Source organism: Astyanax mexicanus, chromosome 15 (genome assembly GCF_023375975.1).
Source record: "Astyanax mexicanus isolate ESR-SI-001 chromosome 15, AstMex3_surface, whole genome shotgun sequence".
Taxonomy (NCBI): domain Eukaryota; kingdom Metazoa; phylum Chordata; class Actinopteri; order Characiformes; family Acestrorhamphidae; genus Astyanax; species Astyanax mexicanus.
The window spans coordinates 41172275-41185879 of NC_064422.1; the positions used below are offsets into that span (position 1 = coordinate 41172275).

Genomic DNA, 13605 nt, shown 5'->3' on the forward strand with positions numbered 1-13605 from the left:
AATTACAATATTTTTATTTGGAATTTGGGAGAAATGTTGTCTGTAGTTTATAGAATAAAACAAAATTGTTAATTTTACTCAAACATAAACCTATAAATAGCAAAATCAGAGAAACTGATTCAGAAACTGAATCCCTGCAGGGTATTTGATCTGGTTCCGTCGGTTTATCTCACTTTTTTTATGATTGTCCTCTGATATTGCCTTGCTGTGCTTTGACCTAGAATGTCTACCTACCCTTGGTATGTTTTCTGCCTTACAATTTTTTACGTTGTTGACCATGTTTTTGTCCATTTTCAAAAAAGTGCATACCCAACAGAAACCAAACATTTCCTGGGTAAAAAAACAACTTACTGTAAGGCGTAAAGGTGGAAAAGATCTAAATAAGATTCATTTTCTTTGATCCAAAGGAGACCACCTTGGAAACACAGTTTCCACATAGTAAAAAAAGCACAGAGGACTTCACAGCAACAGGTGGGCGGGGTAAAGGGGACATCAGAGCATGGAGTAGCCAAGGTAACAGGTAGCCCTGGCAACATTCAGACACCACAAGCAGCTGAAGAAGCAGCAGAAATCAGGAGAAAATAGTCCATGACCAACAGCATGGCAAGGAGACTGGCAGAGGCTGTAAACTGGAGCTAACAAATTGAAGGAAAGAAAAAAAAAATACTAAAGAAAACCTCTATTCATCAGACCCTTAGTTGGCTGCTAAATTTGCACCCATCCTTTTTATCCAATGAAGCGAAAAGAGGAAGAAAAGTTTGCAACTGGTCAGCATGCTCACTGTAAGAAGACACGACTTAACACATTATGCCGCAATCTGAAGAAATTTAAAAACAGATGCGAAAACAAAGTTATTATTATTCACTAATGGAGAAAACATGGAACACTGGTGAACCTTCCCAGGAGTGACCGGCCGACCAAACGAAATTACTCCAAAAGGGCATGAACAACTCATCCAGGAGATCCCAAAAGAACCCAGAACAACATTTAAAGAACTGCAGGATCTCACTAAAGCCTCAGTTAAGATCAGTGTTAATGATTCAATAATAAGAAAGAGACTGGGTGAAAATGAGCACACTTTTCCAAGCCACCTTCTAGCCACCGTCTAGTCCTAGTTGTGGGACATGATATAAGGAGGCTGGCACAGACAGAACACTAAAGCTAACAAATTGAGTGGGGGAAAAAGTAAAGAACAAAAAAAAACTAAAGAAAAAGGAAGAAGGATGGGATAAAAACCTCGATCCATCAGACCCTTTTCCTGGCTGCTCAATTTGTTCCCATCCTTTTTATCCAGTGCGGCAAACAAACAAAAAACAGAAAAGAAAAGAAAGAAAAAGGAAAGTCTGCAGCAGGCTGATGATGTGTTGTTATTTTCGGGAACAAACGTCCGGCTAAGAGATGACAAGAAGAAGGCCTTTTAACACAATCCTGCATCCAAATTTAGAATCACTCAAAGAAATATGTCAGCTTTTAGACTTCTCACAGCCGAGCACAGCCAGAAATAGCACTTGTGCATTTAGCCTGCAGGCAACACAACTGCAGGACTCTCAGCCTGACAAAGAATTTTATATGTCATTCAAAAAACAGTGGAAATGAAATGCTACCCAACCCGCCTCCTCGCTCGCTGCGCTCCTCTGCAACTGTGAGAAATGAAAATGACTTTCTCAACAGACGCAGAGACGAGCAGGAGAGAGAGATAATGATGAGATAACGGTTGCGAAGATGAGTTTGGTGCTGGTAACGGATGGCAAGAGTTCATTTCCATTCTGGGGAAGAAGGAAGTCACTCAGACTTCACACAGCTGCACTTTCACAATTTTATAACTGCAGAATTTAACAGGTCTACATTGTCAAAAGTTCCAATTATACCACTTTACATATGTAAATGAACCCATGCAATTATAAAAATCATACAAAAAATTAATTTGTGTCTTTTTTGAACATATTCAAATAAATAGACTGAATAGATCTGAATTCTTCACTTGAACTGCATTGACAGATTATCTTAGTTGCTCATACTGGCAGGATCACCATCACATTACACAGCTGAAAGAATTCTGCATGGAGGAGTGGGAAAACTTTCTCCCAGACCATTTCAGAGACTGGAAGATGGTTATAGGAAATATTTAAATAACGTTATTTCAGCCAAAGGGGAAAATACCAGCTAGTTTTTAATTCACAAGAAATTTACGTTCATTTTTGTTCATTACATTTTACAACTTATGTTTAAAAGAAAGTGATTTCTCAAGTTTTTAAAGCACTACAAGGTGCACTTAAAATCCTTCAATTTTCACAAAAATGTGCTGCTGAAATACAGCATTATACAGGAGTTTCAGTGTAGTTCTCCAGCAGTATTAGCATTAGCCACTAACTGTGCTAAGCCCTAGCCTCGCCATTCAGTGGTGAGTAGTATCATCCTGTCGTCTACTGCAAACCCCCAGCTAGCACTGCTGGAGCAGCATTAGCATTAGGCGCTAACCACGCTAAGTGCTAGCTCTTTTGCCGTTCAGAGGTGAGTATTATCGGCTTTTAACCTGTTGTGAACCTGTGAACCCCGGCTAGCACTGCTGGAGCAGCATTAGCATTAGTGCTCTCTCTTTCGCCATTCAGAGGTGAGTATTATCAGCCTGTAGCCTGCTGCTAACCTCAGCTAGCACTGCTGGAGCAGCATTAACATTAGCCACTAACCACCCTAAGCGATAGCTCTTTTGCCATTCAGAGGAGAGTATTATCAGCTTTTAGCCTGTTGTGAACCCCGGCCAGCACTGCTGGAGCAGCATTAGCATTAGCCGCTAACCACACTAAGCGATAGCTCTTTGACATTCAGAGGTGAGTAGTATAGCCTATAGCCTACTGCTAACCCCAAGCTAGCTCTGCTGGAGCAGCATTAGCATTAGTGCTCTCTCTATCGCCGTTCAGTGGTGAGTAGTATAGCCTATAGCCTGCTGCTAACCCCCAGCTAGCTCTGCTGGAGCAGCATTAGCATTAGGCACTAACCACGCTAAGCACCAGCTCTTTTGCCGTTCAGAGGTGAGTATTATCGGCTTTTAACCTGTTATGAACCCCGGCTAGCACTGCTGGAGCAGCATTAGCATTAGTGCTCTCTTTTTCGCCATTCAGAGGTGAGTATCATCAGCCTGTCGCCTGCTGCTAACCCCAGCTAGCACTGCTGGAGCAGCATTAGCAGTATTCACTAAGCACCATCCTAACTAGTTCCACCAAGCTTTCAAAAGTGAGTCAGAACCTTCACTCACCTTCAGAGCACAGAAGATGCACGAGTCCTCCATGCACTTATGTGTGGTCAGTTGGCGGAAGCTTCTGCGGAAGATGTCAAGATGCCAAAGTACCTGCGGGGAGAAAAGAGAGCGATAAACCCATTAAAAACCCCAAAAATATTAAATGTCCCTTCAGTTAAAGTGAGTTAATGTTGCTTTTTAATGTTGTACAGTCTTGTGGTTCATCTGCAGAGCTTCAGAAAGCAAGGAAAGATGTGAAATTTGGTTTCAGGGGTCAGATACCCACAAACGACCCATTACAAGGCTTCTTTTCTAGGAGTTAAACCCACTAATGGTTGTTATATCACACTACAAGGTTAGATACTTGATATTATACCAGGAATACATAATATAAAGCATTAGGGTAATGATTATGACCAGCAGTGTCTGGCTAGGATCGTCCAAGCAAACAATTAAATGTATCTGTCAGAAATGTAGAGGTTACATTCAATGCAGGTGGTCCTAGATGTGTTTTTATAGGTTTCTTGCAATAAAACTGAATTAAAAACACCTAAATTTAATTCTGTCCATACAGTGTACTTGAGACAAGTGCATACATTAAATTTAGCGTCTTTAAAAGTAAACTTGGTAACTTGCTCTTATGACCTACAACACTGCAGCCAGGCAGTCAACCATTATATAAAATATAAATAAATACCCGAAGAGGGTACTTAGGGAGACACTACACACTAACGGTGAGTGTCAATAAAAAAGTATTTTTTGTGTAATGTATTTAAAGCTGATGTCCGTAAGTTTTGGGATTTAGGGGATTTAGGGCCCTCTCTGGTGAGAATGGGTAATTTAGCACCGAGCATGCGGAAGAATCATTTTAAACTGGGCGGGTGTGATGCGGTCTTCTTCTTTCAGAGCGGATGAATTCGTGTCCAGGTTATGTTCAGTCAGAGAGAGAGAGAGAGAGAAAGAGAGAAAGAGCTCAGTCAGAAACTTCACTCCGTTTCTTTGGTTTTACTATGAGTGAATGGAGGAGCTACTGAGCTCTGAGTTTCCTCTTCTGAAGTCTCCATTGCTCCACCAGCCGCTCGCGTTCAGTAAAACTGAGCCGGATCCTCTTTTAGAGGCTGTACATGTGACGAAATACGTAAAGAAGCGTGACGTGGCCAGGAGAAGAACCCTTGCGAAAAGCGACCCGACACCCCAGTTTTTAGAATGAATATATTAATAGGCAATGGTACACTGGTACCATTAAACACAATATATTATCCATATTCTTCTCCACTTAGAACGTTTCTGGTTTTAGTTTAGAAACAAAATAATACAGACTGCCACTTTAAAAAAAATTAGACACAACATTATTTAGTTTAATATAAATAATGTTTACTTAAAATGTGAGATAAACGCAAACATACATATTTAAAAATCATGCAAACTGCGAAGTTCCTTTCCAGTTAAAGTGTGTTAAATCCAGCTGTTTGTGAGTGTTGTATGATCTTATGGTCTTCAGAAATCCCAGAGCTTTGCAGAGCTTCAGAACTGGAGGAAAAACATGGAATTTGGTTCTGAGGGCCGAACACACAACCGACCAATCCTAAGACTATTTACATAGAAAGAGGCAGAATCTTCACATTCACATTCACTGAATTAAACTGAATTAACTGAATTAAAAACACCTAAATTAAATTCTCTTCATATAATGTACTTGAGACAAGCGCACACATCAAATTCTGCCTCTTTCCCATTAATAGGGATACTGCATTGCAGTCTTTAACCAGCATGAAATCACACTTTGCAGTAAAGGTAAAACTGGTAACTTGCTCTAATGACCTACAACACTGCAGCCAGGCAGTAAACCACTATATAAAATATAACTGGAATATCTAAAGGGAGGGTAGCCTTGGGCTGAGGGGAGAGGCTACACACTGATGGTGAGTGAGGAATACCAATAGAAAAAAGTACTTTTTGTGTAATGTACATGAAACATTATTTAGTTTAAGATAAATTACTTACATTACATTTGGCAGACGCTTTTGTCCAAAGCGACTTACAATAGTCAAGTACAATGTAAAATAAGTTTAAAGGTAAAAACATCTTTGGATAGGGATAAAAGGAGGTCAAGGGGAATAATAGGATAGAGGAGTGAAGGAGGGGAAGAAGGAAATGAGGTTAGAAGTAGTTAGTGTGTTAGAGGTGTTAAGAGAGTAAGTGCTCTTTGAAGAGCTCTGTCTTCAGGAGTCTCTTAAAGATAGCGAGAGATTCTCCTGATCTGGTGGTGGAAGGTAGTTTGTTCCACCATTGGGGAACTCTGTATGAGAACAGTCTGGATTGCTTTGTGTGAGTGTTTGGCAAAGCGAGGCGACGTTCATTGGAGGAGCGCAGCGGCCGGGAGGTAGCGTAAGCCTTCAGGAGCGAGTGCAGGTAGGAAGGAGCTGTTCTGTCATCACCTTGTAGGCGATTGTAAGAGCTTTGAATTTGATGCGAGCATCAACTGGTAGCCAATGGAGCTCAATGAGCAGCGGGGTGACATGTGCCCGTACTTCTGACCAAAAAGAGTATTTAAAAAAATTCTCTTCAGTTAAAGTGTGTTATTGTATGATCTTTTGGTCTTCAGAAATCCCAGAGCTTTGCAGAGCTTCAGAACGGGAGGAAAAAGGTGGAATTTGGTTCTAAGGGCTGAAAACACACAACCGACCAATCCTAAGATTTTTTTTTTTTTACATAGAAAAGGGAAGCAATGCTCGGCTCACTGCCAACCCCTCTGAAATCTGCATCCAGAATCTTTAGAGCCAAAGCCAAGCACGCTGACACACATCCACTTTAACTTTAGCATCTCCTACACACACACACACATGCATTTATACACACACTCACCCCCCCGCAGATGTGCACATTACACCATGCGGTCCAGCGGCTCTCCGGCCCTGTCCTGCACCCGCTACCTCCCGGCCAAAATTCCCGCAGTCCTCCTCCAATCCCTCTCAATCAATGTGAGCCAGCACTGGCAGCCTGTGCCCACTGATCGCCTGCCAGGTGCCCACTCCACTTAATCCGCCCAGCAGAGCAGCAGAGCAGCAATCCAGCTCCCGGCTTCTGCAGACGCAACGCTACAGGCTACAGCGAGGCTACGAGGGGTCCGAGCACCGCACGCAATGACAAGAAATGACAAGAGCAAAAAGAAAAACGAGGAAAAAAGCAGAAGAAGAAGAAGAAGAAGAAGAGGAGGAGGAGGAAGAGGAAGGTTAACGTAGAGAGCTGCAGTCCTGCTGAGTATTAAAGATAAAGTGAGAGAAACAGAAAAAGAGAAACAGAGAGAGAGAGAGAGAGAAGAGCTGTGATCGCAGGAGAGCCAGCACTCAAAAGAAAAGAGAGAGAGAGAGGTAAAGAGAAAAGAGAAAGAGAGAGAGGGAAAAGAGAAAGGGATGGGTTGGGGGAGGTGTATGGGAGGTGTAAGATTGTTGCAGTGATGTTAAACTAAAAAAAAAAAGTGCTGATAGTAAAATGAATGAATGCCATGTGAGCTGTTTTTTTTGAAAAAAAAAGTGCTCCGGTGATTTGGTATAACGCTGCTTTAGTCCAGTGGAGGAGTGGGAAAGAGAAACGATAGGATTTTGGTTCTTGCTCATGAATATTCATACATGCAAACATATTGACGCCTCTGAGTGGCTCTAAACAGCACTGCAACACCAGGAGGCAGCGAGACGGACTGGTGGAAACAGGAGAGTTGAGGTGCACATTGAATTCTGCGTGATTTGATCAGCCGTGGTTTTATGTTTTTTGGATGCAATATGGGTTAGCACCCGAACATCCCTTTCAGACAGCTTCCTCTTACAGCGTCCACAGTTAATCCTGTTGGATGTGGTTGGTCCTTCTTGGTGGTGTGCTGACATTACCCTGGATACCGTGGCTCTTGATACATCACAATGCAATGTGCAAGTAATGGAGAATGGCCACCAGGCTGCTTAAAAATTAGGCATGAAACCTCCCACACTAAAATGACAGGTGTTTCAGTCTCATTGTTCAACCCCTGTATATTCTGTACAACTCAGAGAGATTTGTATTTCACAAAAAAACAAGAAAAAGTGTTTTTTAGCGGAGGAACACCTTTAAACAAACCTTTTCTTATCTGGGGAGCTCTTAACTTGTGGTTACTGAGGCTGGTAAATGTGATAAACTTATTCTGTGCAACAGAGGAAACTCCTGCTCTTCCCTTCTTGGGGTGCTCTTGATGAGAGCCAGTTTCATCATCATAACATTACTGATGGTCCTTAAAACTGACATTTTTCTGATTGTCTGATTTTAATTTTTTAAAGACATTTTTTTCTTTGCTTAGCCATAATTTTTCATAACTTCCTAAATAAAAATGTGCATTTATTAAAAAACGAATGACCCAGCTCAAAAACGGATCAAAAAAGAAGGGATGCTCCATGTCTTCCTCTGTGAAGACAAATTATAACACTGACCTTGGAAGAAGAGATAACTCTACCGATCGCCTATTCACTCACACACTCACACACACACACACACACACACACACACACAAACTCACAGTATAAAGAGTACAGAGTAGTGAACACCCTGGAGGGCATCACTACAGAATGACGCAGTGATCTTATTGTTCTCAGTTAACTGCTGCAGTAACTACAGTCTGGTACACTGTATTTATATACTGTATTTATATATTTATATACTGTACAGTGATGATATATGATGACTGAGGAGTAATATAACATGTTTCAAACAGGCTGGAACAAACAGATTAAGCCTTGATCCATCTCACAGAATCAAGGGTCCATTTAAGCTTGAACAGAAAATGCTAATAAAACAACATCATCAGCCTTGTATTGTTCAATTCCTGAAAAAAAAAAGGGCTGAAAAATATTTCAATCAATATATTAATATACAGTACCTGTCAAAAGTGTCAAAAATGTGTTTCGGTGGGGAAGAAGATGGATGATCACAAGCTATCAAACCAAGCTGAACTGCTAGATTTTTTCACCAGGAGTGCTAAAGCATAAAGTTATCCAAAAGCAGTGTGTAAGACTGGTGGAGGTGAACATGATGCCAAGATGCATGAAAACTGTGATTAAAAACCAGGGTTATTCCACCAAATATTGATTTCTGAACTCTTAAAACCTTATGAATATGAACTTGTTTTCTTTGCATTATTTGAGGTCTGAAAGCTCTGCTTCATCTTTTTAGTTATTTCAGCCATTTCTCATTTTCTGCAAATAAATGCTCTAAATGACAATATTTTTATTTGGAATTTGGGAGAAATGTTGTCTGTAGTTCATAGAATAAAACAAAAATGTTCATTTTACTCAAACATATATCTATAAATAGCAAAATATAAATATATATATATTTTTTTTTTTCAGAGCTGTACTTCTTTTTATTTGAGCTAAACTGCTGGTTTGAAACCAAACAGAGGGAGAAACACTCCAAATAAACAAACTCATCAACTGATCCAGACCATAGAAACTATAGAACAACTACAGGTGTTCTACACCAATCAAGAGCTGAGTACCTCAAAACCTCTCAAAACCTGAGGAAACCAGCAAAACTACAGTAACCGGCCCTTTAATCAGACATTTAAATTACTTTTTAAAAGTTAAATAAGAGCGTTTGTTTTTCTGGGATTAAAAGCTTGAATTCAGCTGTAACTGGAAATATCTGCACTGCAAAACTGTGCTGGACTGAAGTGCACAGCTTTCCACACGTGCTCACGTTTACAAGCACGTGTCCAACCATGTGGATGGAGGCCATGCAGTTACCTCATGTTTACTCCTGCTCTCCCCCTCACGCTTCTCAGGCAGCAGCAGTCTGTCACTCACACAGACACAGAGACAGCGCTGTGTATCTACTTCTTGTGTCAAGAATCAAAATGTTGCAACATGACGTGTTTGATTTAATTGCCTTAAGTGACATAGCACAACCTGTGAGGTGACTATTGTGCATGCGCACATTGTGATGCCGATGATGCTTAAACAATATATTGTGCAGTCCTTTTCTGCAATATAATTTTCATTGACGAATCACGCTTTTGTCTTCGTGTTGCTGTTTTTTATATCATTTATTGTTCTTGGTTACTGTAATCTCTCTTTCGAATAAGCTCTCAAAACCTGAGGAAAACAGTATAACAACAGTAATAGACCCTTTAATTAGGCATTTAAACTGCTTTTTAAAAGGTAAATAATTGCGTTTTTCTGGGATTAAAAGCATGAATTCAGCTGTAACTGGAAATATCTGCACATGCGGTTACCTCATGTTTACTCCTACCATCTCCCTACCCCTCGCGCTTCTCAGGCAGCTGCAGCCTGTCATTCACACAGACACAGAGACAGCGCTGTGTATCTACTTCTTTTTCTTCTTGTGTCAAGAATTGAAACATTGCAACATGACGTGTTTGATTTAATTGCCTTATTGCGATGAGGATGATGCTTAAACAATATATCGTGCCACCCCCTGTTCTGCACCATCATCTTAGATATTTTAATAATTTATTGTTAAACTGTGGTAACTGTTATCTCTCCCTGCAACACGATGCTTCCTTCTGGATGCAGGTATTTTTTTTTAGATGATGAGAGTATATTCCATATCCACACATCTCCCATAAAAATATCAGCACTGTTTATACAACAAACACAGCAGAAAAGTTGCAGTGTCACAGTTTATCTGAAAGGCGATGCCATCTGCTACCTCCGCGGCATCGTTCCCGGGCCAGACAGGAGCGCTGCACTTCCTCCCCTGCTCATGTGAACACTGGTTTCTCTGAAGGCTGGAGGTTGTGTAAGAGTTGTTGAGTGTTGTGCGTCTCTGGCTGAGTGCCAGGGTGCTTTTACAAGGCATATTAAAATTCATAAGCACTCTGGCCACTGGTCTGACATTACACTTTAGCACGTATACGCCAACTCAGGCATTCACACTCAATATGGCACCAAAACAGAGTGATACGGCCAATGATACGCCAACCTGCCTGCCTGATCCACAACACACTTAACTAATAATAATATCACAATATTTCAGGGTATTTACGTGATAAAAGCAAAGCAGTACAGCAAAAAATAAAATAAAATTAATGTTGGATGCGCTGCCACTATGATCAGGAGATCGCTGGTTCGAATCCCGGTCATGCAGCTTGCCATCAGCAGCCGGAGCCCTGAGAGAGCACAATTGGCTTATTCCACTCATCACTCCTAGGGTGATGTGGATCAGCACAAGGCTGCGTCTGTGAGCTGATGTATCAGAACCGAGTCGCTGCGCTTTCCTCCGAACTTCTCAGTCAGCTTTATGAGGTAGAGTCATATTTGGCAACCAAAAATATTCAGTAACCGATATGTTTGGCCACCAAAAATATTTTGAAAGCAGAAATATTTGGCAAATAAAAATGTTTAGCCACAAGAAATATTTAGCAACCAAAAATATTTAGCAACTGAACTGAATTTAGCAACTTTCCCCTAAACACTCCTAGGGTGATGTGGATCAGCACAAGGCTGCGTCTGTGAGCTGATGTATCAGAACCGAGTCCCTGTGCTTTCCTCCGAACTTCTCAGTCACATTTATGAGGTAGAGTCACCTGGATTTCAGGCCTTCATTTAACAGCTGTGCTGAACTCATCAAGAGTTAATTATTAATTACTTGAATTTCTTGCCTCTTAATAAAGTGCAATAAAGTTGTAAAATTGTGAAGAGGTAGAGTTACAGGTATACAGGGAATACCAAAAATATTTGGCAAATGAACATATTCAGCCACAAAAAATATTTGTCAACCAAAAATATTCAGAAACTGATATGTTTGGCCACCAAAAATATTTTGAAAGCAGAAATATTTGGCAAATAAAAATATTTAGCCTCAAGAAATATTTAGCAACCAAAAATATTAAGCAACTGAACTGAATTTAGCAACTTTCCCCTCATCACTCCTAGGGTGATGTGGATCAGCACAAGGCTGCATCTGTGAGCTGATGTATCTGAACCGACAGATCCAAACTTCTCAGTCAGCTTAATGAGGCTTTCAGTTAACAGCTGTGCTGAACTCATCAAGAGTTAATTAATTACTTGAATTTCTTGCCTCTTAATAAAGTGTTTGAGAGCATCAGCTGTAAAGTAGTGAAGAGGTAGAGTTACAGATATACAGTGAATAGTGAATATTTGAGTAACCATCAAAAATGTTATGATGAAACTGGCTCTCATCAGGACCGCCCTTTGAAAAGAAAGAGCAAGAGTTTCCTCTGTTGTACAGGATAAGTTGATCAGAGTTACCAGCCTCAGAAACCTCAAGTTTCATAAACAGCTCCCCAGATAAATAAGAGCACCTAAAAGTTTCTTTACAGAGTATTTTGGTTTGTTTTTAACACTTTTAAGTTAATACATGATTCCTTATGTGTTCCTTTATAGTCTGAATCACTTCACTATTCATTTATAATAGACTTAAAAATACAGGGGTTGCACAATGAAACTGAAACACCTGGTTTTAGAGATTGTGGTGACGGACAGTTCTGGTGGAAACAGGAGAGTTCTGGTGCACATTGAATTCTGCGTGATTTGATCAGCCGTGGTTTTATGTTTTTTGGATGCAATCCGGGTTAGCACCCGAACATCCCTTTCAGACAGCTTCCTCTTACAGCGTCCACAGTTAATCCTGTTGGATATGGTTGGTCCTTCTTGGTGGTATGCTGACATTACCCTGGATACCGTGGCTCTTGATGCATCACAAAGACTTGCTGTCTTGGTCACAGATGCACCAGCAAGACGTGCACCAACAATTTGTCCTCTTTTGAACTCTGGTATGTCACCAACAATGTTGTGTGCATTGCAATATTTAGAGCAGAACTGTGCTCTTACCCTGCTAATTGAACCTTCACACTCTGCTCTTACTGGTGCAATAATGTGTAATTAATGAAGATTGATCACCAGGCTGCTCCAATTTAGACATGAAATTTAGCACACTAAAATGACAGGTGTTTCAGTTTCATTGTCCAACCCCTGTATATTATTAAAGTGTCATATAGGGACAATAAGTTGTGCACTGTTATAAAGCTGTTTAGTAGGATCATGTGACTGAGGGGTGAAAAGGACACGTTTCGGAAATGATGATGATTCACAAAGCAGCCAAATCAGTTAAGAGGAACAAAGAACAAAACCTCTCTGATTGAGCTAAATAAAGGGAGAGGATTATGTAACAAATCTCACTCTCTCTCTCTTTTACACTCCCTCTATCTCTTTATCTCTCTCTCTCTCTCTGAGTGATGAAATGATCCTCCGGCCGGCCCTGGAGTCAGATTACAGCCGCAGACTGGCCTTCATCAAAACTGCAAAAGGCATTACTAAGGCATTACTACCTTATCTCTACCTTAATCTCATACTCTACACTATTCACTCACACACACACACCAAGCACAACATTATCACCACTGTACCACCAGCTCAACACACACTAACACCTCATACACCACCACCATGCTAATCACTGCTGTATCTGATCCACTCACTGTACCACCAGCTCAACACACACTAACACCTCATACACCACCACCATGCTAATCACTGCTAATCACTGCTGTATCTGATTCACTCACTGTACCACCAGCTCAACACACACTAACACCTCATACACCAACACCATGCTAATCACTGCTAATCACTGCTGTATCTGATCCACTCACTGTACCACCAGCTCAACACTCACTAACACCTCATACACCACCACCATGCTAATCACTGCTAATCACTGCTGTATCTGATCCACTTACTGTACCACCAGCTCAACACTCACTAACACCTCATACACCACCACCATGCTAATCACTGCTAATCACTGCTGTATCTGATCCACTCACTGTACCACCAGCTCAACACCCACTAACACCTCATACACCACCACCATGCTAATCACTGCTAATCACTGCTGTATCTGATCCACTCACTGTACCACCAGCTCAACACTCACTAACACCTCATACACCACCACCATGCTAATCACTGCTGTATCTGATCCCCTCACTGTACCACCAGCTCAACACACACTAACACGTCATACACCACCACCATGCTAATCACTGCTGTATCTGATCCACTCACTGTACCACCAGCTCAACACACACTAACACCTCATACACCACCACCATGCTAATCACTGCTGTATCTGATCCCCTCACTGTACCACCAGCTCAACACACACTAACACCTCATACACCACCACCATGCTAATCACTGCTAATCACTGCTGTATCTGATCCACTCACTGTACCACCAGCTCAACACTTACTAACACCTCATACACCACCACCATGCTAATCACTGCTAATCACTGCAGTGCTGAGAATAAATGATCCACCACTTAAAAAATAATAATAATAATAATTTTTATAGCACTTTTTA

The 13605-nt window shown here is 41.0% G+C and overlaps 1 protein-coding gene across 4 annotated transcripts in view; it reads right to left on the reverse strand.

Annotated features, from left to right (window-relative positions):
- usp54b (ubiquitin specific peptidase 54b) overlaps positions 1–13605 on the reverse strand; it is a 207348-nt gene that overhangs the window by 98557 nt on the left and 95186 nt on the right. For 3 of the 4 annotated variants that reach the window (XM_049464549.1, XM_049464548.1, XM_049464547.1), the window contains exon 3: positions 3254–3346. In XM_049464549.1, coding sequence (XP_049320506.1) covers positions 3254–3346 — 93 coding nt within the window. Of the gene's footprint in view, positions 1–3253; positions 3347–6100; positions 6576–13605 lie in introns of those variants that run through there. The other variant, XM_049464550.1, reaches the window with a different exon arrangement.